This window comes from Trachurus japonicus, chromosome 9 (assembly GCF_045865225.1).
Source record: "Trachurus japonicus isolate A0001 chromosome 9, Traja_1.0".
NCBI classification, from domain to species: Eukaryota; Metazoa; Chordata; class Actinopteri; order Carangiformes; family Carangidae; genus Trachurus; species Trachurus japonicus.
The window spans coordinates 10,210,215-10,235,955 of NC_140915.1; the positions used below are offsets into that span (position 1 = coordinate 10,210,215).

Below are 25,741 nucleotides of genomic sequence, written 5' to 3' on the forward strand. Positions count from 1 at the left end.
GAGGAGAAGATGATGGATGGAGGAGAAGAGGATGGAGGGAGGAGGGAGGAAGAGAAGAGGAAGGAGGAGAAGAGGATGGAGGGAGGAGGAGAAGAGGATGGAGGGAGGAGGAGGAGGAGAAGAGGATGGAGGGATGGAGAAGAAGATGGAGGGAGGAGGAGGAGGAGAAGAGGAGCTGTGAGTATTTACCTGTGAAATAGACGCTGAGCGACTCTGGTAAACCTGTCGGAGTTAAAAACAGAACAAAACAAAACAAAAAACAGTAAAAACAGGAAACAGTTAAAACGCTGACGGAGGTGAAGAAACAGAGGATTCAGGCCGAGCTGAAGGAAAACCAAAAAAAAAGTGAGCACATGAAAAAAAAAAGAAAAAAGTTTAAATCCATTAAAAAAAAAAAAAAAAAACTCAAGAGGCAACGGGGACGATTTAGTGATGCAAAGCTCCACAAACCCAGATTAAGAGAAACTAAAGTCATCTTTGATCTGGGATTAAGGATTATCTTCAGGACCGCGTGGTGTCTCCGAAGAAAACGGAGGAAAAGGGAAAAAAAAAAAAAAGTGTTTCATGAGCGCTGAAGTTTTATTTTTTTATTTTTTTATTTATTTAAACTGTTAAACTCCACTGCTCCTGGTTTTAAATACGCAGCATGTGCCCTGAGTTTGTTGTTGAGAGCTGGATGATGATGAAGACGGTCCAGGAGTGCTTGAGACTGTAGTTAAAGAAAAAAAATCTTTGGCCTTCAAATAAAAAAGTAAAAGGGAAAACATGACTTTTTATATCATAGTTGATATCACCTGTTGACACTATAAGATCTTTGGCACCAGAAGTTTCAGCTCCACAGACAAACAAACTCTCTGGATAAGTTAAAGGGGAACTCTGCAAGTCAGTCGCTTTTTTTCTCCACAGCTCCTCCTACAGTCTGGGAGTGTGTATTTTCACTGTCGTATAAAAACTCACCGCTAACCCTGAAGCTGTTTTATTAGCCTCGCATCACCAGGCTCTTCAGACAAGCGAAGAGCCTGGTGTCCGTTACCTCGAATTTCGTCTGCATTCTGGTTCCTGTCTGTAGCGGAAACCGAAATCACCAAATTCACCAAAATAAAAGTGTTCACCAACATAAAACTTATAAAATAAACATTAACTTGTAATACAATAAAAGCAAAATGTTAACTTAATGGCTCGGGGACTTTCTTGTAAATTATATTCCTTAAATTAAAGAGTTTTACCGCATTTTATTAGCTCGGTGCTTTTATTTTGACGGAAAGGCCTGTCTCTCTCGCCCTGGATCTGTTTCCTACCAAAACAGCGAGTCAACGGCCCCAGACTACTGTTTTATTGACCCTTTATTGGCCTTCTGTTTGGTCTGCTGACCCACCAATCAGAGCGCTTCTCCCCATGTCACGAGTTGTGCAATGTTCTAAGGTTGGACAACCCTGGGAACGTCTCTGATAAAGCCGCATGAAACGAGCTATCGCAATTTCTTTGGCAAAAACTACTTTTTAATTTTTCAATGTGGTTAAAAGGTGTGTCTGGGATATATCTGCAATAGCCACTCACAATATCCAGAATATTCCCGTCATTTTTATCCCATTCCCCAAACCCAAGACAAATGATGAGAAATGTCTCATTTGGATACGGCTCTGTGGGAGACCACATTGGCAGTTCAACCCATCCTCCATCAACAAACATACCCTACATATAACATATACTTTTATATATTATGTTAACCTTCTAGAAAACGTAACATTACCGTTGCTAATCTCTTTTGAACTTTGTGAAGTTTTTTGAGGAGAAATGGGAGATCAGCAGAGATGAGGCGTTAGCTACAGTACTAGCTAAAGTTAGCTAGTGTCATTAGCTAGCTAGCTAGCTAGTGACCAAAACAATAATTTCCCCCCACTTTTCGGAAATGTCATGCAATGCCCATTCAATTGCACTAAATCTGCCTAATTTTCAATGGTTTCCAGTGGGAGTTAACCCTTTCGTGACCATTGTTTGTCCAACCTAGCAACAGTAACCTAACCGTGGAAGGTGGGACTTGACAAAGGGTCAATTGAGGTCAGATTTGTAGATTGTAGTTTATCTTTAAAGTTAAAATCAGGCATGGCAAGGCAACAATAACAGAGTTTCCAGACCCAGACGGCAAACTGTCACAATGTACTTGGGGCATTGTGAAATAGAATCTGGCTCTTGACAATCTTGTGCAATAATTTAATGTGGTCATCCAGCTCCTGTTGTGTTTTTATGGTCTGTTGTATTGTCTGTCTTTTGAATTTGTTTGTTTTAATTGTTCTTATTTGTATTTAACACCAACCTGCCAATGGGACTGGAGATAGACATAACCACATGGCATATATTAAAGATCAGACATCAATATTGATGAATATTTAATGTTCATCAATATTGATGTCTGATCATTTCCAATCAGGTGTGGGTCACTTATTTCTACATCAGAAACAGCTCTGATTTTCTTTTTGACTTTCATTGCTCATCATTGCAGAGCAGTAAATTTACTCGTGGAGAGGTTGCGGACAGATGGAGATGAAATTAGCCCCTTGACATCCAGAAAGTTTGGATGAAATCTGTTTCAGTTAAGCCGTTCCCATGACGATCCCATCACTCCTGGCTCCACAACAAGTTATAATTGACCCTTTGTCAAGGCCCCGCCCCCCACGGTTACTGTTGCTAGGTTGGACAAACAATGGTCACGGAAGGGTCAACTCCCATTGGAAACCATTGAAAATTAGGAAGATTTAAATTGCTAGTAAGGGAAATTTGAATTAACTTACATATCAGAAAAATGGTGTCCGTGATAGAAGACAGACGTGGCTAAAGAGCGATTGAACGGGCATTACCCGACTTTTCCGAAAAATGGGGAAAAATCATTGTTTTGGTCACTCACTAGCTAGTAGCTAACGGCGCTAGCTAACGTTAGCTACAAGCTAATCTCTACCGATCTCCCGTTTCTCCTCGTAAAACTTCACAAAGTTAAAAAGACATTAGTGGCGGTAATGTTACGTTTGCTAGATAACTTTGAAGGTATTAGATCTTCTCTGTCTATGAACACGACCAGAGTGGACTGGAGGATGAATGAGCTTCAATAGCACAGTACAGCCAGGGAAAACGGGGGCTCACTTCTCATGCGGACTGCACACAACAACAACAAACAAAACTTTGCAGTTAACCCCTGACCTATGCCTACAGCTCCCCCTAGTGGACCACCCCCAAACCCTATTATTAAGCTCAATTAAATACGTAACAGAAGCTTAAAGTAATATTATATGTTAGGCTAAGTATGTTTATTGATGTCTTGTGTTTGGGGAATGGGATAAAAATGACTCCAATACGTTCCAGATATTGTGAGTCGCTATTGCAGGAACCCCAGACACATTTTAACCATATTGAAAAATTATAAAGTAGTTTTTGCCCAAAAGTTGCTGTCTACCTATCTTGTTTCATAGGGTTTCATTCCAGGGTTGTCCAACCTTAGAATGTTGCGCAACACGTGACATGGGGAGAAGCGCTCTGATTGGTGGAACAGCAGACCAATCAGAAGGCCAACAAAGGGTCAATTACGTGTTACGCTCTTCCCCTCTTCTGAAACTGTGAACGTTCACATCTGCAACCTCAGTCTTTGTTATTCCTGAAGATAATGTGGTATTTTTGTGATTATTTGTAGTCTGTGTGTGTGTTTTTTTTGTGTTTTTTTTTACTTTTTATTCTCTTATAAACCCTTAATCCCACCTGCACAATCTGTTTGTTGCTTTTTTTTAATCGTGCAAATAAAAAATAAGCATTCAAACCATCAGCTACATAACAAAATGAGCTCTGACGCTGCAGAGTGAACGTAGTTTTAGTCCATGATGCTGTGACAGAATATCAGAGATACTGTAGTTGTGACCTTCAGGTTGTGACTCAGAGTCTGGAGCTGAAGGAGCTCAGGTGAGATCACCACCGTCATTTCTGCTCCGAGTCGTTCTGTGACAGACAGACCTCGGCCGACATCTCCAGTCATGTGATGAGATGAGAACCTGCAGCGGCCGCTCTATGAATAGTAAATCATGTGAAAATAACACAGCACGGCCGCTGCGCCGGCTCTACAGTATGTGGTTAAAACCAGCAACCTAATATAGTGCGAGGCGGCCGGGGGGGATTACTGTGTGTTTGTTTCCACAGAAAGTGGTGGTGGCGAAGATCAATATGTGGCTGCTCGGCTGAAACCTACTCCAGAAATAAACCTGGGCCACTGCAGCCGTTTCACATCCACTCTATTGGATTTTCTAACTGTATAAATCCAGAGACAAAGTGTGTAAGTGTGTTAGTGTGTGTGTGTGTGTGTGTGTGTGTCTCACCGATGAAGGAGTACTGGTAGAGCTCCTGGAGGTGTGAGGGCGCCTGCGGCGGTCTGTAGATGATTTTCCCGTTGTTGACGTCGGCCTGCGTGAAGTGGCTCGCCGCTGTGTACGGGCGGTCCCGGTGCTCAATCGCCCCTGAAATACAAAAAAACAATAAGAAATCCAAAAAAAAGAAAAGAGTAAAAAAGGGAGGAAGAGATTGAATTTAATTTAATTTGGTTGGTGCTGTGGGAATTCCTCCTCCTTCCTCTGTCTTCCACTGGAAAATAAGATTTGGAAAACTGATGCTCTAATGTTTCAGCCTCAGTAGATTGATTCATCAAAACCTACAGGATGTCACCAAACCCTGTTCTTCATGACAACATCATGTGAACTCTGCTGAATCCATAAACTTAAAAGGATAGTTCAACATTTTGGCAAATTCACCCACCGCCATAATCCCTATAATCATAGCAGTGGGGTTCATTACATTTAATTATCGGTGCATGTTGTTTTGAGATCAGCGGGGCAGAGACGTGAGCTGCTCAGTGAACACAATGGAGGTGAACGGTCCCTCCTCAAACTCATAAAATAGTATACACAATCCAACAACTCCAAAACGCTCTGGTGGATAAGTTGTGACCTGCACATTCACCACGCTATGAGATAATAATGTAAGAATACGAGGCAAATACAGCCGGAACTACATTCCAGACATGGCTGTAGTTCTGAGTATTTGCTTCATGTGTCGTAATGTTACATAATTATACATGATTATTTCATGTGCATTTCGTTTTCATGTTCATTTTCTTCAATCTGTCGGTTTTCTGTGCAAACATTCAGCACATTCAACTCTCTCAACTTCAAAGGAGACATATATTCTGCCTCCTTTTCCACAAATTAAAATATTTCCCAGGTGTCTTAAAGACATGTCTGTGACATGCTTCGGTCAAAATCCCCCAAGGATCGAACATCACAGCTCTTTTCATCCTCTCTAAACAGCCCTGTTCAGAACGGCTGGTTTCAATGTCTGTCCCTTTAAATGCAAATGAACGACTGCTTGCCCCGCCCCTTCTACTGGTCCCAGGTAGGGGTGGGATTATGCAAATTCAAAACCTAGTTACATCACAGGAAGACAACTGAGGGAACAGCTCATAAAACCACATGGATTTCAACCTAGTGAGCCTGAAAATTACAGATTTTTTTGTCAATTCGCACATTTTAGAGGCCGGAAGGCAAAACAAACAACTAAATATATGTTAAAGAGCCTTTAAAAAGTGATATTTCCTCATTGTGTTCATCCTACAGATGAATCATGAAGCTGCTGTCGTCGTCTGAAAACATTTAACCCACGGTGACATTTTGTCACGTTGCATTCGAGGGTCAAATCGGATGTCAGAAAATAAAACGTGGGGGGACAATGACCGGCCTCCTCCTCCTCCTCCTCCTCCTCCTCCTCCTCCAACACATATTTGTCGCTCCATTAGCGGATGAATACGACCTCGTTGTGAATCGTTTTTTTTGTCCTCTTTCATCAGACAAAGAGCTGGAAATGATACATCCGTCTGTCAGATGGTCTGAAGCTGAAATTAACGACTCCACATCTGAACAGCACATTACACTCAGAAAAAAAAACAAAACCCACTCACACAGAATTAATGGCTAATTCTAGTGGAAGTGCAACGTGAACCCTGAATAAGAGGTTGCTGGTTCTAAACCCTTGAGCATGACATTGATTTTATTTTCTAACTGGAGTCATAGATTTAACCCTCCTGCTGTCCTCCTGGGTCAAGGAAGGAAGGGCGAAAGGAAGGAAGGAAGGAAGGAAGGAAGGAAGGAAGGAAGGAAGGAAGGAAGGAAGGAAGGAAGGAAGGAAGGAAGGACGAAGGGAAAGAAGGAAGGAAGGACAGGAAACGATGGGAGGAAAGAAGTAAGGACGAAGGGAAGGAAGGAAGGAAGGGAGGGAGGCAAAAAGGATTGTGGAAAGAAGGAAGGGAAAAGGGAAGGAAAGAAAGATGGAGGGAGGGAACAGACCAGGTCAACTGGATCAAAAGAGGAAGGAAGAAGAAGTAAGGACGAAGGGAAGGAAGGAAGGAGGAAAGAAGCAAGGGGAAAGGGATTGTGGACAGAAGGAAGGGAGAAAGGAAGGAAAGAAAGAAGGAAGGATGGAGGAAGAGAACAGATTGGGTCATTTTGACCTAGAAGGACAACAGGAGGGTTAAACTCTTTCTCTACCAAAGACAAACTCAGTAGCAGTGCCTTGCTCATGGGCAGCTGCCATCATCATCAATGAGCGACAGTTCAAGTGAATTTGTTCACTGTGGAGAATCAACCTGAAGCTCAGAGGCTCCACTCACTGCAGCTAACGATCAGACTCTCGCCCACGGATTAAAAACTTAGATTTGAATCCTTTTAATCTTTTTTTTCTTTAATAATATGAAGTAAAGTCTCAGTGTGTGTGTGTCTGTCTGTCTGTGTGTGTGTGTGTGTGAGGCTGACCTTGTCCTGGCAGCAGCGGTTTGGTGATGTTGTAGACGAGCTTCTCGCTGGGAGTCTCCGAGTCGATGAAGGACAGAGCTGAAGGCGTTATCTCTGTCACACGATCCTCCAGAGCCTGCACACAGACACACACACACACACACACACACACTGAGGTGAGCACCAAGGTAAAACATGAATTGAGATATCCTCCAACTCCGATGACCTTCTTTTTAACCCTTGCAGTTGTTGTTATTGATCACGTGCACTAGGGATGTGCCGAGTAGTCAGTCTGCTACTCGGTTATGAATTATTACCCGGTTAATGTTAGAGCGCAGTCTAGCGTCGGATCAAACATCATCATGCCATGGTTCGGCTGTTTCGTAGTGTTAAACAGTTTCGGATCAAGCAACGTGATTTTTTTTGCTGTGTAAAGGCATTTTTTAGATCGAACCTTGAACTTTCAAACCTTTTACAACAATCTGTGGCGGTTCCCTCGGGGTAAACCGTCGGGAGGAAGACGACAGGTGTCATCAAGTCTGTTAGAAAATACAAACACTCTGAAACCTTCCCAGTTACTTCCTGAGACGATGTGACGCAGAGAGGAGCGTAGTCGCCAAAATGTACTGTGGACTAATAAATAATGACTGAAAAAAAAAGGTTTCTCGGCATAAAGATGCACATCTGCCCCATATGTGCATCTTAACTCCAATCTCTACTCTTATTATCCACCTGATATTTTGTCTGACGAAGCTGTGTGTCAGTAATGTGGACTGTCTGACAGACAGAGCGCATTCTATTTTTCTGAAAGTAATCGGTTACCCGGGTACAGTAAGACCAGGTTAGGTTACTTGGTTAGAAAATAACTCGAAATGCCCATCCCTAATGTGCACAACTCATTTGTCCATATTTAATTAATTAAAGTTCAACATTTATCTTCTATATTTATACATTCAGTCAGTGCGGTGAGTCACATCTTCCTCTGGACAAAAAAATTTTTAAAAAAAATAATAATCAAAGTTAGTTAACTTCTCCTCATTCAACCAGATGTTTTCACCGCTGCAGCTTCAGTAAAACCTGTTGTCTCACCGTGATCTGCAGGTCGCAGTCCGGCGCCAGCTGAGGGAAGCCAGGGGTCTGAGGCAGCACGCCGATGGTGAACGTCTGGGCGTCGCTCTGGATGAGCGGAGCTGCCTCTGTGGAAACCTACACACACACACACACACAGAGAAAGATAGACACACACACACACACACACACACACAGACTTTGAGATTAGGGATGAAAAACATTTATTTTACAGACAATACACTCGACACATCCAGACGTCTCCCTCCTCTCTTATCTGCCTCCAGTGCTCGCTCCACACTTCTCTTATCTCACAGCTTCGACGTCTTCATCTGCAGATTTTTACACATTATCTCAATAAATGTCTGTTTTTTTTCATCTCCCACCTCAGACTGGCTGGAGTGTGTGTGTTGTGTGTGTGTTGTGCATCTCTGTCTGAGTGACAGAGCAGGTGAGCAGCTCCTGCAGAGGTAAGATACAACAGATGTGATAAAAAAGAACAACAACAACGACAACAGACTGCAGCCCGAGAACTGTGACAACACAGAGTGAAGCTGAGCTGCAGGGACGAAGCACAGAGGCCGAGTCTGTTCCTGCACATAAATCACCGTCCACGCTGCAGGAATATTAAAGCAGGAGGCGTCTGCTCCGGTCGAACTCAGCCTCATCATCGCATCGCTCAGCTGACCGGGCTTTAAAGAACCTGAATCTGAAGCAAAAAGCACTAAAATCTCATTTTTTAAACAATAATAATAATTTCAAAAACCATCTTGCAGCAGTCTGAGACCTCCTGCTGATGTTCTGCTCTTTACAGTGAAGTAAATTGGAGACAATGATCATTTCCTCCACTTTTCTCTCTTCCGCCGTCACTCTCACATCTGTTGCTTTTTTCTTTTAAAACACTGCAGGGCCACATTCGTTCACCCTCTCACATCCCTCCGTCCATTAGCCACACACTGCTGGTCTCTGCAGGGTCACATGAGGGCTGTAGAGACAAAACAACCTCCTGCTCACACTCCCACTTACAGGCATTAATGTGCATGTCTTAAGACCGTTTCCACCTTTTTCCCCCATTAAGAAAAAGCTGGAGCTAATTTGGCGCTGGTGCTGCTCCGGTCTACGCTGCAATCCAGAGCCAGAAAAATACAACTACTTGTCTTTGTGATAATAGCAGCAAACAGTGACTACGTTTGAGGAGAGAGGTCGTTATCAAAAACGTCTGAGAGGCTTCTTAGCTTGAGTCAGTTACATGAACAATCGTAATAAAATATGCAGTGTTCGTTTTGCGAAAAAAACCAGAGGGGCTGTCTCTATACGAGCCGAACTGGGACTGAACAAACCTAATGCTCAGGGATATTTCAACATTATGGCAAATTGGCCCATTGCCATAATCCCTATAGTCGTAGCAGTAGGTTCGTTATCTTTATTTGTGGGTGCAAGCTATTTTTAGAACGGTGGAGAAGAGCCGTGAGCTGCTCAGAGCTACGCTACGGAGGCTAATGGGATTTCTTGGTTTCCCTCATCAAACTCATCAAATACACAATCCAACAACTCCACAACGCTCTGGTGGACAAGTTGTGACCTGTACATTCACCACGCTATGAGATAATAACAGAACGTTACCAGACAGAGTTGTTTTAGAGGGAAATTCATGCAAAACCGCTGATGCTCGTTGCCTTCAGGGACAGTTTTTCAGCAAACAGTCTCTGTATTTACCTCTAAAACAACTCTGTCTGGTAACGTTCTGTTATTATCTCATAGCGTGGTGAATGTGTAAAACAAAAGTAAATTCCGACTTGAGGACAAACTAATTATTCTAAGGTCGATGGTCAAGGCCACATGTTTAAGAAATTATACAAAAACACAATTGATAAACAGGGATGTGACCTGGAGGAGGAGGAGGTTTTTCTACTTGTTTTTGTAAACTTATTAACTCACAAAGTTAGTGTGTGTGTGCGTGTGTATTTGTGTGTGTGTGTGTGTGTGGAGGTGGAGGTGTGGGACGTGTGTTATTGCACCTGTAACCGCTCTCCGCAGCGTGTCACCGTGCACCGACGCAGCCTGGAGTGCACTTTGACATCACAGCTGCCAGGTGTGAAACTAAAACAGGTGGAAGTCAGAAACACAGCAACACGTACTGTTCTGTTCTCTTTCATTTATTTATTTTTTTATTTTAGCAGCTGTTCATTATCTGTTTTTTTTTAAAGCTCAGGTGGTGACGGTGACGGTCACTGTGTTGTTCACAGCCTGAGTTTACTTTATTTCAAACATGTAAAACAAAACAAGGCACAATATCAGTTTGTTCCTTCATTTGTGAATAACATAGACAGGTTGAAGCACCAAAAACAGCAAAAAAACACAAAAGCATAATAATCATACATATTCAAAAAGGAGTTAGAAGAAGCTGTGCTTATTGAATCCCACCCCTCTTCCACAAATCAAAAATAGATCGATTACTTGTCCCACTTCATTAAATACCCTTCATTCCAATGTTAGAAAAAAAGAGAAAATGAAAAAATATAAGGTAAATAAAGATAAAACAAATAAAAAAGGAAGTACTTATAGTTCAGTTTTTTGTCTGAACACCATCTTAGAGTTATGTTTTTGTACTTTATTTTGAAAAGCTCTCTGTTTGGACATTGCTTCAGCTCCTCCTGCTGTGTTCCTCCTCTCCTCTCCTGTGCTGAGGCCATGACCTTTGACCGATGTTCTTTTCTGCGTTTGCTTTTATAAAAGGATTGAATTAGCATTTGAAGATTATGCTAATTGAAGTGCTGATAAGTGATGGAGAAGCAGCAGGATCCGTCTAATCCCCTTTGCCTCCCTGTCTACACGGCTGCTCTGCTGCTGCTGCGCCCACGCTGCATCACCAAACCATTTTCCCCCGTCCAACTTTTTAAAATCTTCTTCCTCTCCTCTCTCTGTGAGACGTCGCCTTAAATTGTTTTGTCTGAGCCGATATGCACGAGCCACGTACGGCAGCAGGCTGGGTGTTTTATTTGTCATCCCCTGTTCCCGTCGCATCTCACACAGCGTTCGTGAGGTAAAGACAGAAAGTTGAGTCGGCTGCTGTCAGTCAGGAATAATCTAAACGTTGTCGGCGTGAACTCTGGAGTCAGCGCCACCAATCACCAGCAACCAGAGACAGTCCTGACTCAGCTGGATTTACAGGAGGGGCGGGCGGCGCTGCAGGGGTAAATTATTGATTATGCGCTTGATCCCATTCAACGCAGATGACACATGACACGCTGGTGCGACGTGAAGGCCGATAAATCTTGCATTGAACCACATCTGCAGTCTCTGAGTTAAGCTGTCATGTCAAAATAACCATGTCGCCTTCACTGGCATCGGGTCAGATGAGCTCCGAGAACAGCTGATTGCCTTCTCAGATTGTTTCCTCTGTTTCCATCTGGAGCCATCACAGTTTGCTTTGCAGCTTCGCCGCTCCAACAACTGATTCACTCATTTGTGTGTGTGTGTGTGTGTGTGTGTGTGTGTGTGTTTCATTTGATTGGCTTCCTGGAGGCTTGTACAGGAACATTCGGGGGCAAAATGTGATGTTATATTGAGAAGCAGGGGAGAAGCCGTGCAGTGAGATTGTTATTGTTATGCCTCTGCTCTGTTCTCATGGGCACGATGTCATAGCAACACGTTGATGCAACGTCTTCAAATTTGGCTCAAATGTCCACAAAGGAACAAGGAGGAACATCTTGTTTGTAGTTAATGGTCAAAAGTTAAGGTCCTAACGCTCTTTTGGTCTTATGGATTTCATGATACAATGTTACGATACTATACGGTACGATAAGAAACGATACGTTACTATGCAATGCGATGTGATACGATACAATACGATACGTGTGAACGCTTGATCTTCAAGGGAAATCCCTTAAAATTTGACAAAATAGAAGGGTTAACTGATTTGACTTTGGGGTTCAAAGGTCAAGGCCACAACTTGTCCATGTGAACTCCATGATACAACGATATAATGCAATATAATAGCACGATACAATATGATAAAATACGATACGATTCTATACTAGTTGATACGATAAGATACGAAGAACCTATTTTTTAATCTTGTGAACACTTGATCTTCAAGGGAATCTCTTCAAATGTGAATGAATTGATTTGATTTTGGTCAAAGGTCAAAGGACGAGGTCAAACATTCACCTTATTACAGGAAGAGATGGCAGGAACAACAACAATGTAGTAAAAGTTGATGCACAGATTTGCTGAGGACGTTTCTGCCTCACACGTTTAAAATGATAAAACATTAATTTCTTTTTTTTCTTTTCCTTCCTTTTAATTAACAGAACTAATTTGCAGCTCAAGTGCCCGGCTCTGGAGCTGAAGTGTCTGAGTATTTCTTATAAGACAGTCCTTGATCCGGGCGAAAACACATCTCTCATCATCGTCTCATCTGAACAAGTTGGTGCCTGAGAAAAATGTGAGTGTGTGTGTGTGTGTGTGTGTGTGTGTGTGTGTGTGTGAGAGTTCAGCGCCGCTTCAATCAGCTGCATTTCAAATCAGATAGCTCTCGAAACATTTCAATAAAACGCAGAGTGGGACATTAACACCGCCCCGACAAACCATCATCAGGTAGCGGTAAAAACCTGCTGGCTGCCAGCCACGCTCAGATCATGGCTGGTGCCTCGATCTGCTTTTCCTGCTTCCTGTCAAAATGATGAAGACGCTTGAGGATTTAATTTGAATTCAGCGCTGCGTAATTGGAACGAATTTGCCCCCTGATGGATGGAGCCAAAATGTAGAAGGAGGTTGGAGAGGGGGGCGGACAGAGACAGAGAGAGAGAGATCATTAGATGTAGCTACGAGCTTTTGGCTGCCTCTTTTGTTTTTCTAATGGAGTCGAAAGTGAAGCAGAGGAAAAAACGCTCCGTCGGTTTTTAGGGCCCTCGCCTCCTCGCCGTCTCAGATTCACAGCCAATTTGCGAGTAATTCGGTGTCATCGGCCGCTAATCAAGATTAGTTACCGACGTGGACAGGAAGTGTGGAGCCTGTGAAAGGTTAAAAGGTTTGGAACCGATGGATGGACGGACGCTGCAGGAGGAAGGACGTAAACAAAAGGGAGGACAAACAGAGGAGGAAGTCACGGTGGAAGTGTTGGTCGGCTGAGCGATGAGACGTTCAAATAAAAAACAAAAATGGGAGGGAGACAGACAGTGAACACAACAGAGAGAGTAAGAGAGGAGAGGAAGAAGGGGAGGAGGAGGAGGGGGGAGTGGATGTAGCCAGAGGACGACTGGAGGAGGAGGAGGAGGAGGAGGAGGAGGAGGAGGAGGAGGGGAAAGTAGAAGAGGGGTAAACACAAGGGAACATGGGAACACGAGTACGAGAGTGAACTTCAAAGACGCTCCACAGAGATGACGAGGCCACGAGAGGAAAAACAACAAGGACGACGATGACGACGACGTGTCACCGTCTCCTCCTCTTTTTCACTTTGTCGTCTCACCAACAAACCCCCCACTCTCACCCCTCCTCCCCCTGAGGCTTTATAATAATAATAATAATAATAATAAATTTTATTTAGAAAGCGCCTTTCACGCCACTCAAGGACACTTTACAGCAGTTAAAATCATCAAGCAAGTTTTCTCCTCTCACTGTGGATTTGTTTGCTTGAATCAGTTTATTTTTTTAATTATTTGTACAGAAGCTCTCAGTTGTAAGAAACAAGGTGTTTGTCTTGAGTCCTACTACTTAGCAACAAGATATAAATGTGATATTTCAGTATTCTTCCATATTATAAAAAGTCTCATAAAAACCACTGAATGAACTTGAACCTCTTTTTTCCTTGTGTCGTGTTTGAATGGTGTCGTTATAAACCAGGTGGAGCAGGTGGAGCAGCTGCAGCCGCTTTATCTGATGGTCGAGTTCATTTCTGAAACACCTCACTGCACCTACGTCACTGACAGTACAGAGCTGTTAAAGAAACAAACGGGGGGTTGAAAGGAGACATTTATTTCCTTTCCTTCCTATGACGACCACCTCCATTTACTTTAACCTTTACAGGTGAACTTAATTTAACCTTCTCTAAACTTTTGAATGCACATGTCCAACTGTTCAATGTTTCAGTCCTTATTGAATAACATGCTGTTCTCTAACAAGGTGTTTAACCACAAAAATGATTTAATTGAACCACTAAATGTTCTGGTTCAGTGACAGTTTATAGACAGTCCTCTTCTCTCTCCCTCTCCTCTCCACCATGTTCACATGTTGACATCATGAGACCAAGACAACACTGTTGTTAGCTTTTGTTTGAGATTGAGAAATTACCATTGCATCCTTCTACTTAAAAGGCCTCATAATAGAATATCACTGTAGCATGAACTTTTTATAGGGATATTCTTGTCAAATATCCCTAACTTTTTGTGAGTAGTGTATATTCATCTATGTTCAAATATGCTCAGAAGCAGTACTAATATATATTATGCTGGATTTCTTTGATATGTATTGTTTATAATTGATTTGATGTGATTGAGTGAATCATTGATGGAGGTGTTGCTCCCTCTGAGAAAAGGAATAGAACGAATCGCCTTGTTGTTTACAACTACTTCCGGGTAGAAAACCAGCATGAGAACAATAGTGACGGATGAGAGTTTCGCTATTTATCTCATTTTTCATGTCATATCGCTGTTTAGACTAGTCTGATGTTTGTAAAGTCTATAAAACCAATGACTGGACAAACATTACTGTTGATGTGTTCACATTTTTGTGATTAGTCATGGTTATCATAGATTAGCCGGGCTAACGGTTAGCTACCTGTTTAACTTTAATAACTCAGTGACTCAATAAACGGTCCATGAAAAAATATTTTCTCCAGCGGATATCTTAGTTACAAGACGACAGAGCTAACTGGAGTAGTTTCATGTCGTGTCCGACAACGGGAGGGTTTTAACAGCGGACGTCCTGATGTTAGCTTAGCTACCGCTGTTAGCTTAGCTACTGCCGCTGTCCCTGTCAGCTGAGCCACTAATGCTTTCTTGACACTGTGATTCCCCCAAACTGAATAAATACAACACATAGCAACACAAAACACACACAGAGAAATAGTAATGTTTCTTCAATCATTTCAGATTTGTCTTAAACGGTGATAGGGCGTGAAAAATATGATATATAGCCTAGCTAAACTCTCGTTCATTACTACTGTTCTCATTCAAATTACGTGCTGGTTTTCTACCCGGAAGTAAACAACAAGGCGATTCGGTCTATAGGTTCTGTCTCTACACTGGATGATCCCTGTTGTTGTAATAGTAACCTTTACTCCTGCCATAATTACTAAAACCACTAGATGTCGCCTAGCAACGGGTCCCAAGCAACAGGAGGACATAAAAACTCCACTGTGGAGAGAGAAAGAGAGAGGAGAGGAGGAGGAGGAGTCGGAGGAGTCGGTGCTGACCTGGAACTGGAAGGAGTCGCTGTCGCTGCCTCGGCCAAAGTGTCGGTACCAGACGGTGCCGTCGTTGACGTCCTGCTGAGTGAAGGACGTGGTGGACGTGAAGCCCTGGTCGTCAGCCAGCGACGGGCGCCAGCCGTCCGGTGGACCGTCGGCCGGCATCGACACCAGCACCACCTCACCTGCACGCAGACGGAGGAGGAGGCGACAAAAGGTAGCGTTAATAGTTTTACAGGCAGCTAATGTTTTGAATCAGTTCAGCTTTTAGAGAATTCCCTTGAGATATTTTTTTTAATTTTTGTTTCTTTATTTCCTAATTTTGATTTTTGAGTATTATTGAATCGTTTTGGGGGGGGTTTTAAACAAATTTTCTTAATGTGCTTTTGGGAGATTTAATTTTTTTTTAATTTTTGATTTCTAAAAAAATATTTTACCAAGTTATTAAAGAGATAGTTCAACATTTTGGCAAATTGGCCCATTGCCATAATCACTATACTGCCCTACAACGGAAGAAAGGGGTAACTCCTCAGAGTGCAGTTCTGAGAAAAATGAGTTTAAAGTATTTTTGTTGTCCAGTCAACTGTATTGAACTTAGGATTCAGAAAATTGGTCAAATCCTTGCTTTTGCGAGTTATTAGTCTAGCTGTGTAAAAATATTTAACTCAAACTTAACATTTTACCCTTATTTCAGAGTTACCTCTGTCTGTGCATTGAGGCAAAATATAAGCTGGCCATACAACACAAGAAAGGGGAAACTAACTCCCATTGGTTGGTAGAATGGTAGTAGCCTGTTGTACAGTAGGGCAAGTTGAACATCTATACACAGAGAGAAAAGGGTAACTCATGTTACTGTGTTCTCTTGTTGTTTCACCACAGTTTTTGGGAGTTACTGTGAAAACCACCCGCAAATATATCCCAAATAAGATAACGTTGAGTCAAGATATTTATCCACATGATGTAGCAGACCTTTAATGTCCCAAAAATGACAAAATCTAATTTTTGACAAAAAATGAGTTACCCCTTTCTTGCATTGTAGGGCAGTATAGTCATAGCAGTAGGTTCATTACCTTTAATTGTCGGTGCAAGCTGTTTTTAGAACGGCGGAGCAGAGCCGCGAGCTGCTTAGAGCTCATGGGATTTCTTGGTTTCCCTCATCAAACTCATCAAATACACAATCCAACAACTCCAAAACGCTCTGGTGGACAAGTTGTGACCTGCACATTCACCACGCTATGAGAAAATAACAGAACGTTACCAGACAGAGTTGTTTTCGAGGCAAATGCAGAGACTGCTTGATGAAAAACTGTTCCTGAAGGCAACGCACATAAGTGGTTTTGCACGAATTTACCTCGAAAACAACTCTGTCTCATAATGTTGGTAACAAACCTACCATCTATAGGGATTATGGCAATGGGCCAATTTGCTAAAATGTTGAACTATCCCTTTAAAGTTATTTTTCAAACATTTTGGCCTTTATTGGAAAGGACAGTAGCGATTTGACAGGAAATGATCATCTCGGTCACTCAGGACTCGATCAACTGGCAATTTCTTTTTGCAGTTATTGAAGACTGAGACTTTATCCGGTTCAAAAGTGAAGGCCTCACCAAATCTTGAAATGTTAAAATGAATAAAATGTTTTTTTAGCATCCCATGTTCCTGAGTGTTAACGGGTCGGTACCATATTTGGGTCGCCCCTCTGAGGCCAGGATGGTGTAGACGATGTCATCGGTGCCGACTCCTTTGTAGTTGGCCTTCAGGTATTTCTTATCCAGCCGCACCATCCCTCCCTCCTTCACCCAGGTCACCGGCGCCGACAGGACGAGCGGAGAGTCGGCGGCCTGAAAACAAACACAAACACACAAACACTGTTTTAACACTGGTAACATTTAAACCACCTGTTCTCATCGGCTCTGTCAGGATAACAATCCTTTAAAGACATCAGAGCCGCTGTGATATTAAAAACCCCTTAATCTGAATTGGTTTGAAGAGAAATTAACGATCAACTAGTGTCGCTCTTCCTTTCTTACCCCCGAGTCTCTGGATGAATTTCTCCAGGGGAAGGCTGAGATTGACAAGATGTTTATTTTACTAAGTCCAATTAAAGCAGAAAAATTAAATCCATCACCTCCTGTTCATAGGATTTTTTTGTTTCCTGGGAGGAGCCGAGCCAAACAGATGGCAGGTATAGGAAAACAAACAGGAGCCGAGTGGTAGCAGCGATAGAATCAGGTGTTATTTACATTACATTTAAAACTTTGTATCCTGACTGAGCAGGCGTACTAATCACGACTGAGGAGAGAGGAGTCCCAGGTGAGATGAGATCTGCGCGGTGGTGGAGGCTCTGATGTATCACAGAGTGGTGTTTGTTCTTCAGCTGCAGCCTGGTGCCGGCTCTCTCTCTCTCTCTCTCACAGCTTTGTGTTGTCACAGACTGACTGTGCAGCTTGTTTCATTCCACATCTGTTGTTAACCTGAGGTTTGGGCGTCTCGGGGAGGAGAAGATCTGTCAATCATCAATCCGCACAGCTTCAGAATCGGACTCATTTCTGTGATGCCGTATTGATCCACAACAAACCGGCTCGGCTCGGCTCGGCTCAGCGTTGAGACACAGCAGAGAACAAACAGCGGGTTCTGCTGCAGGAGCTGGAGCTGCTGGATGATTCAGTGTCGCTCCAGGACATTTCAGCAGGAAAGAAGCCTCCTGTCACGCAGCGTTTGGAAACAAGACCCCTCTTACTCACCTTGTCAGCCTGCTGTCTAAATAAAATAAAGAAAAACAGCTACTACATACTTCTTCTTGGACGTCTATAAAAACCAAGCTGCTATTTATTCTGCAAACAGAAGCTCCACACATGAAGTCAGTCATGGAGCTGTCAAAAATATGAAACAGTCTTTATATTAACAGACGAGGTTGAAGCAACAGGGAGAGGGATGAGGCTGAAACGTGGTGAGTTCACAGGTAATTGTACGGTCATTTTGAGATTAGAGACCCCCTGTTGCACTAAATTACCCAGCAGCTGCTTTCTTACATAAATGACTGAACGATCGGCTTCACTCATTCATAATGACTGGGGAGAGCCTGTAATAAGAAATGCGAACCAAAGTTGTCAACATTACGAACATGTCTGACTTTTTAAAAGAAAATTCTTAAATATTTTTCTGGATCTACACAAACATTTCATGAGGCCTTTACTGACCTATCCCTCAAATTGTCAACCGCCAACAAGTTTGGTGAGAATTGAGGGCCTGTCGACAAAATTTTTTTTAATATCGTTTCAGCATTTCATCCACATAGAAAAACAGTATTTTTTGAAAACAGTTCCCAGAGTGAATAAATTGCAAAATGCCACTCCAGCGTTTTTGTGTAAACAGACAATTTCCAAGATGGCGGGTGTGTGAACGCAGCAGCAGCTTGGCTCTCTCTTTACTCTTTTGTAGAGAGTTGCCACTCCAAGTTTTGTTGTATGTTTACATCAACAAAAAAGTTTATGCTGATTCTGACCAAAATGCATCTTTTGTAAAACGGTGACATTATTGCCCCGCCTCTCTAGCCCTTAGTATCGTGACATTTATTAATGCAATATTGTATGGATATGCGGACGCGACGTACTGATCAGAACAGATTAAAAGATGTATCTTATTAGAAAAAACACATGCTAACAAAGTTTTCATTTGGACATCATCATTTGTAGTTAAGAAACCCAATAAATCACAATATATCGCAGTGTATGTATCGCAATACTTTTGAAATCGCAATAATATCGTATTGGGACACAACTATCGACTCCCAGTCAAGTCTTCCTCTCTGTTTTTGGTGTATTTGCAGTGTTGCAGCGCCACACACAGGACTGGTATATGTACTACAGCATTTACTGTAGAGTCATTTTCAGTGGTTTTGTGTCCACGCAGACATTTCTTGAAACAAAGCCGAGTTTATGCAAAACTTTTTAAGAACGAAAAAGACAAATATTGTTTAGGGGAGAATCTGTTTCCGTGTGATTCAGTCCTTTCTATCCTGCTGACAAACCAACAAAGAAACCAACAGACACACACTGGTGCAAACTAATAGAAAAGCCATTTGTTACAGTCTATAAACCCGTTGGTCTCATCATCATAGAGCTGCACTAAAACTTTCATAAAACATTCACGCCGGGTCAGACCGAGGTCGCTGCCTTAGAAACATAGTGTATATACACACAGAGTTGACCATTTACTGCAGTGGGGGAGTCAGTGGTGCAGTGGCATTAACACTGTGGCTCTATAGGTGGTAATAGATTACAGGAGTGTGCACAGCGAGTGTGTGAGTGCGAGCGCGAGCGTCTGTGTTTTCCCGATAACAACCTGCCGACCATCTGTGGCTCTTCTTCCCGCTGCTCGGCCGATCCAAATCACAGCGTTTCAGCGCAGCAGCAGCAGGCGAAGGAGAAGACCAGCACACGAAAAAAACAAAACAAAAAAAAACACATAAGTCAGCACCACGGCAGGCTTTTAACTCGCAGGGACCGCAGCATCCAAGAGATTATCGAGCTCTTCGGATGAACGCCAAGGTCTCTCAAGGACGCCACCATCCAGAGACGGCACATTTTTCAAAATAAAAAAGGAGCAGGGAGGCACTACACTAGTTTGCCAATACTCCTGATTTCCCTGGACCTCTGGACTCTTTGTCCTGCAGCTGCTCCCTCATTTGCTAAATTTTCTTTCTAATGGCTTTTTTCTAAATGAGATCTGTGTTACCATATCAGATAGACATGCAGCCCTAATCTCCTTCCTTCAGACAGGTGCAGAGAAAATTAAACTCTTTTTTTTTTTTTTTTTACCTCTGGGGGAAACTTCACACTGAAGTTTGCTCAATGTAATTTTTAGATCAACAAGACAGAAAGTACAGAGACGGTGGGAGGTGAGACAGGTGAGAAGGTGAGTTAAAGAAAGGTGAGAACGGCAGATCAGAGGAGAAGTCAGAGTTTCTGAGACCCGTTCATTTAAAAACATCTTCCTCAGTGCTGAGGTGAAGTCTCACTACTCAAAGTATATCGTCTTCTAATTTTCTAAAGTGGATAATTATAAGTTGTTAATTTCAGATCTTGATTGCAATCATAGAGATGAAGTGTTGAGACTCGAGCGACTCACTGCTACTCGACCTTTATTAAGAGCGACAGTAACACACTAAAGTTTTAGTCAAGGACGCAGGCAAAAACAAACTTTCAACTCAGGAAGTAAGATGGATGGATGGATGGATGGATGGATGGATGGATGGATGGATGGATGGATGGATGGATGGAAGGACGGATGGATGGATGGATGGATGGATGGATGGACGGACGGACGGACAGACGGATGGATGGATGATGCATGGATGGATGGCTGATGGATAGATGGATGGATAGATGGATGGATGGATGGATGGATGGCTGATGGATGGATGGATGGATGGATGGATGGATGGATGGATGGATGGATGGATGGATGGATGGATGGATGGATGGATGGATGGATGGATGGATGGCTGGCTGGCTGGCTGGCTGGCTGGATGGATGGATGGATGGATGGATGGATGGATGGATGGATGGATGGCTGACGGATGGATGGATGGATGGATGGATGGCTGGATAGATAGATGGATGGCTGGCTGGATGGATGGATGGATGGATGGATTGCTGGCTGGCTGGCTGGATGGATGGATGGATGGATGGATGGATGGATGGATGGATGGATGGATGGATGGATGGATGGATGGATGGATGGATGGATGGATGGAGAGCGTTTGGCTGCCGTCCACACAAACAGGAATAAATGACTTGGCCAAACATCATCCATAAAACATCGAGCTAGCAGCCAGTTGCCAGTTGCCGGGAGACAATGTCAATGTCGTCTCTCATATTTCCGTAATAACTGATGGACAGTGAAAAGTGAAAGTCACCGAATGGAGACTGAATCCTTATCTGTGAACCACGGGGGGGCTGAAGTGGCGAGCGGCTTTAACAGCAGCAGATCAGGACAATCTGAGATGTAATCACAGACTTAAGATGCAAACAAACACAAAAACCCAAAGTAAACAGTTCAGTTCTCCAGAAACAAAGCGCTCAGCAGGAGGAGGAGAGGAGCTGAAGTCAAACCACTCAACACAACAGCCGAGTGCCATTAGCTGCCTTAGCCGCCGCACAGAGCTGGATGGCAGATCAGAAAAAATATTTAATTCCCCCCTTCTGTTTCTGCAGAGGAGCCGAGAGGAGAGGAGCCCCGGGAGTGGTGGTGGGAGGGAGGGGTCTGTTCAGAGACTCAAAGTTTTTCTCCCCGAGACAATAACCAGGGTTCCCACTCTTCTCTTGAAATCATTTTCCAGGACTTTTTCAGCTGCTACAGTCTGACAGACTCATTTAATCCTCCTCTATTCCCCCAGAAATTGGATTTAAAAGATGTACAGTCTACGGCTCTTTAATTTATCTATGAAATAATCTCTTACATGCTTAGAAATTATGACAAATTTATCATAGAACAATGCAAATGTGCTGTTTTTCCTTTTAAACCACAACCACAACATCTCTCTGCTGCTCCTCTATTTGTCAGAAAACCCTTATGCTCACCGTCCAACACTGGAAACACTCATCAACTCAAAGTCTCTAGTTTTCTCGCTATAGGCAATTCTTTGGAAAATAAATCCTTGGTGGGGTCTGAAAAAGTCAAATAGAGCTCTGGTAGCTGAGGTCACAATAACTGCCTTTACATGGGTCCAAAAATCCTATTTATAATCAGATTAATAGGTCAATCAGATTCAAAATGTCTCATGCAAACACCTTAGTGGATCCGATACACCCGGATCTGGTTACATTTCCGATCAGATTGAAAGAGGTAGCCTGCTCTACGCCGATTGATAATCATTTTAATGCTGCATATAATCGGCTGAAGAGAGCGGATTCAGTTGATAGAGCATTGACTTCGCGGGAAATAGGAAAGTCAAAGCGGTGTTGCCAACTTGGTGACCTTCTCGCTAAATCTGGTGACTTTTTTTGGTCAAACGCAACTAGCGACAAATCTAGCCACTTTTCCCGGTGTCGTTAAAGATGTTTCTGGTTTGGAGACTTCGATGTGAAAGCACGTATCACTATAAATGCAGCTAGTGTGATAATAATCTTCCAGGATATGTGTTTTCCATCTACTTCTATTATTTTGCCTTATTCTTGTTCACTGTTTTCTGTACGATGTTTTCTTCATTTGTGTCTTAATTGCTTTATTATCTCAATGATATTGTATTTTGTATTTTGTGAAGCACCTTGTAACCCTGGTTTTGAAAGGTGCTATAGAAATAAAGTTTATTATTATTAATATTCCATGAGTGTCAACCATTTTCCAGATTTTACAGGTCGCTTGGGAACCCAAGTGTCCTGCTTTCTATTCAGCAGAGCTGCAGCTCAGGGCTCAGTGGTCCATCCATCACAGGGTCATTACGGCTCTGATTAGGCTCCTGCTTTAAAGCTTAGTAATCCAACTTTCAGAGAGTCTATTGTCCCTGCTCAGCCCGGCATCGACGGCTGCTGCTGCTGCTGCTGCTGCTGCTGCTGCTGCTGCTGCTGCTGCTGCTGCTGCATGGCCGGTGGCCGCGCAGCACAAAGACGGGAAAACTGAGGATTCACTGGTTCGAGCCTGTTGAATCCGAGCAGAAGCCGATTAATCACTACTGTTCTTTCTCTCCTTCTCTTTCCTGATTCTCATTCTTCCTCCACGTGACTCCTCCTCCTCCTCCTCCTCACAAGGTGCTGGTTGTGTCGACCACTTCAAAAGCCTCAGGCCTCAGACTTTCAGACCTCGACGGCTGCACAGGTCTGCAGCTGCTTCTTTTTTTCCAAAGATGGATCCCTCAGCTGGATTCCTTCGGTGTTAAAAGCTGCATTCAGGCTTTAGAGCTCGGCACACAGCGAGTGGGAGGTTTTGAACTTCAATTTGAACTTGAATACCCAGAAATCCTGCGAGGTAACATCAGTAAGCCGCACGCAGCAGCAGCACATTCATGTTTACTGCCACAGCTGCTCCGTGATAAAATATATCAGACAGAAAAGTAAAGGAGACGGATGAGCTGCTGCTGTTCAGCTGCCTCTGTGGAATTTAGTTTTAACTATGAGCGCCACTTCCTGTTTCAAACTGTCAGCATGTCAACACCACAATGTGTGTGGCTCCTTGGAAACTTTTTGCGTATTTAAAGGGATACTTCACCCAAAATCGATAATTCACCAGTTTTCTACTCACCGTCAGACCAAGGAAGGGTTTGGAGAACTTTCAGAGTCATTAAAACGCTTTTGGAGTTTGGGTTTTCATATAATGGCGGTGGATAGTTCAAAAGTGAACTCTATCCACCGCCATTATATGAAAATCCGTTGCCAGCCGGACCCCCCCTGGAACTCCAAAAGCGTTTTGATGACTCAGAAAGTTCTCCAAACCCTTCCTTGGCATGACGGTGAGTAGAAAACTGGTGAATTATTGATTTTGGGTGAAGTATCCCTTTAATCTAAGAATTATTAGTGTGTTTCACCAATATGTTTTTCTCTTTCCTCTCTTCTCTGTGACGACCCACCTGTGTGGAGCGAACACGAGGAGACAGCAGCCATGACAACGCTGCTGGGACTCGTCCAGAAGCTCTTGACATAAATCAACCCCCCCACCTCCCCCTTCTCTCTCTCTCCCTCTCCTCCTGCTCTCCATCACACTGTCCATCCTGCTCTGTCTAATGAATGACAGAATGCAGCATCAGGACATTTCACAGTAAATTGATACTGATGTGATGTGAATGTGTGTGTGCATTGGTGTGTGCCAACGTGTGCGTGTGTGTGTGCAGGATGATATTGATTTGCAGAAGGGGAAAAAAGCGGAGCGGAGTTGAAGCACATCATCTCTACATGTACATCTGTACAAACACCGACAGAGCAGCGGCTGCAGGACACACACAGTCCCACAGTCTTTAAAGGAGACATATTCTGCCTCTTTCCCACAAATTAAAATAGTTCCCAGGTGTCTTAAAGACATGTCTGTGACATGCTTCGGTCAAAATACCCAAAGGATCAAACATCACAGCTCTTTTTTCAGCCTCTCAAAACAGTCTTGTTCAGAACGGCTGCTTTCAGTGCCTGTCCCTTTAAATGCAAATGAACCACTGCTTACCCCGCCCCCTTTATTGCTCCCAGGTAGGGGTGGGATTATGCAAATTAAAAACTAGTTACATCACAGGAAGACAACTGAGGGATCAGCTCGTAAAACTACGTGGATTTCAACCCAGGGAGCCTGAAAATTACAGATTTATTTTTGTCAATTCTCACATTTTAGAGGCCGGAAGGCAAAACAAACAACTAAATATATGTTAAAGAGCCTTTACAAAGTGATATTTCCATAATATGTCCCCTTTAACTCAGTCACTCACAGTATCATTTCAACCTTAAACTTCGGCTTTAGCCACAAGCCAAACTTTAAAAGTGACGTGACTTGGTGTGTTTGTGTGTGTGTGTGTGTGTGCTTTAGACCTTGACACTAAGGCTCTTGTCTGTCTAGACATCTTCAATACTAAATGACAGGTTCCACCTTGTCTCCTGTTCTGCTGCGTGTGTGTGTTTATGTGTGTGTGTGTGTGTCACCTCCACCTCCAGGTCACAGAGAAGTACACTCGTTGCCATGATAATTGCTACAAAAACAGTGTTGTCAGGGACCAAAGTCACACGCTGACACTCTCACACTGAGTCACTCAAAAAGTCCACTTTTACTTTGTTTCCCCAACTTTTTACAAATGAAAAAAAATCCACTTTGCAGCTGAGACGGGAGTGAATTCACCTTGAATCCGTCTCAGGGAGGAAAAGATGCAGGAATCAGTCCTTGAGCTTATTTTAATAAATCAAACTATAAAATTTTAAAAACGGGGTGGGGAAAAAATGTGTTTTCACTTGGATTTAATACTTCCACACATCAAAGTGTTTGCTGCTGGCTCAGGAAGAGACACAGAGAAATGGGTAGAAATGCAAATGAGACCCTCACAAATGATTCACTGTTTAACTTTAAACTCAACACTAACAGATCACCGGTGGAATCAGTCTGCATGCATTTTATGTGATTTAATGTATTTAATGGATCTGATGCTGCAGATAAACAATGAAATGTTGTGTTTCTGTGCAGCTTCACTCTTCACCTGGATTCATGGAGAATTAATGCATCTTGACTCATTCCTCAGGATGATCTGTGTTCTTTTATTTTATTTTTTTATGTATTTACTTCCTTAACTGAAGAGTCACTGCAGCAACAAACTCATCTGACTCAGACAGGAAGTCGTCCAGGAGGGTCGATGCAGCAGTTTTGGACTCTCTCTCTCTCTCTCTCCTTGAATTTAAAAGTGTATCTTTATTATTAATCTAATGTATAAATTTTGAAGACTGTTTTGACACCTCTCAGTTTTTGTTTGTTTGCTTGTTGAGTGACGTTG

The 25,741-nt window shown here is 42.9% G+C and overlaps 1 protein-coding gene across 2 annotated transcripts in view; it reads right to left on the reverse strand.

Annotated features, from left to right (window-relative positions):
• The window catches only part of fras1 (Fraser extracellular matrix complex subunit 1), a 341,854-nt gene that overhangs the window by 94,260 nt on the left and 221,853 nt on the right, over positions 1-25,741 (reverse strand). The window contains exons 29-34 of one of the 2 annotated variants that reach the window (XM_085785896.1): positions 16,970-17,129; positions 15,295-15,473; positions 7,902-8,018; positions 6,834-6,948; positions 4,353-4,490; positions 190-222 (exon numbers count right to left, since the gene is read on the reverse strand). In XM_085785896.1, coding sequence (XP_085642022.1) covers positions 190-222; positions 4,353-4,490; positions 6,834-6,948; positions 7,902-8,018; positions 15,295-15,473; positions 16,970-17,129 — 742 coding nt within the window. The remainder of the gene's footprint in view (positions 1-189; positions 223-4,352; positions 4,491-6,833; positions 6,949-7,901; positions 8,019-15,294; positions 15,474-16,969; positions 17,130-25,741) is intronic. The other variant, XM_085785897.1, reaches the window with a different exon arrangement.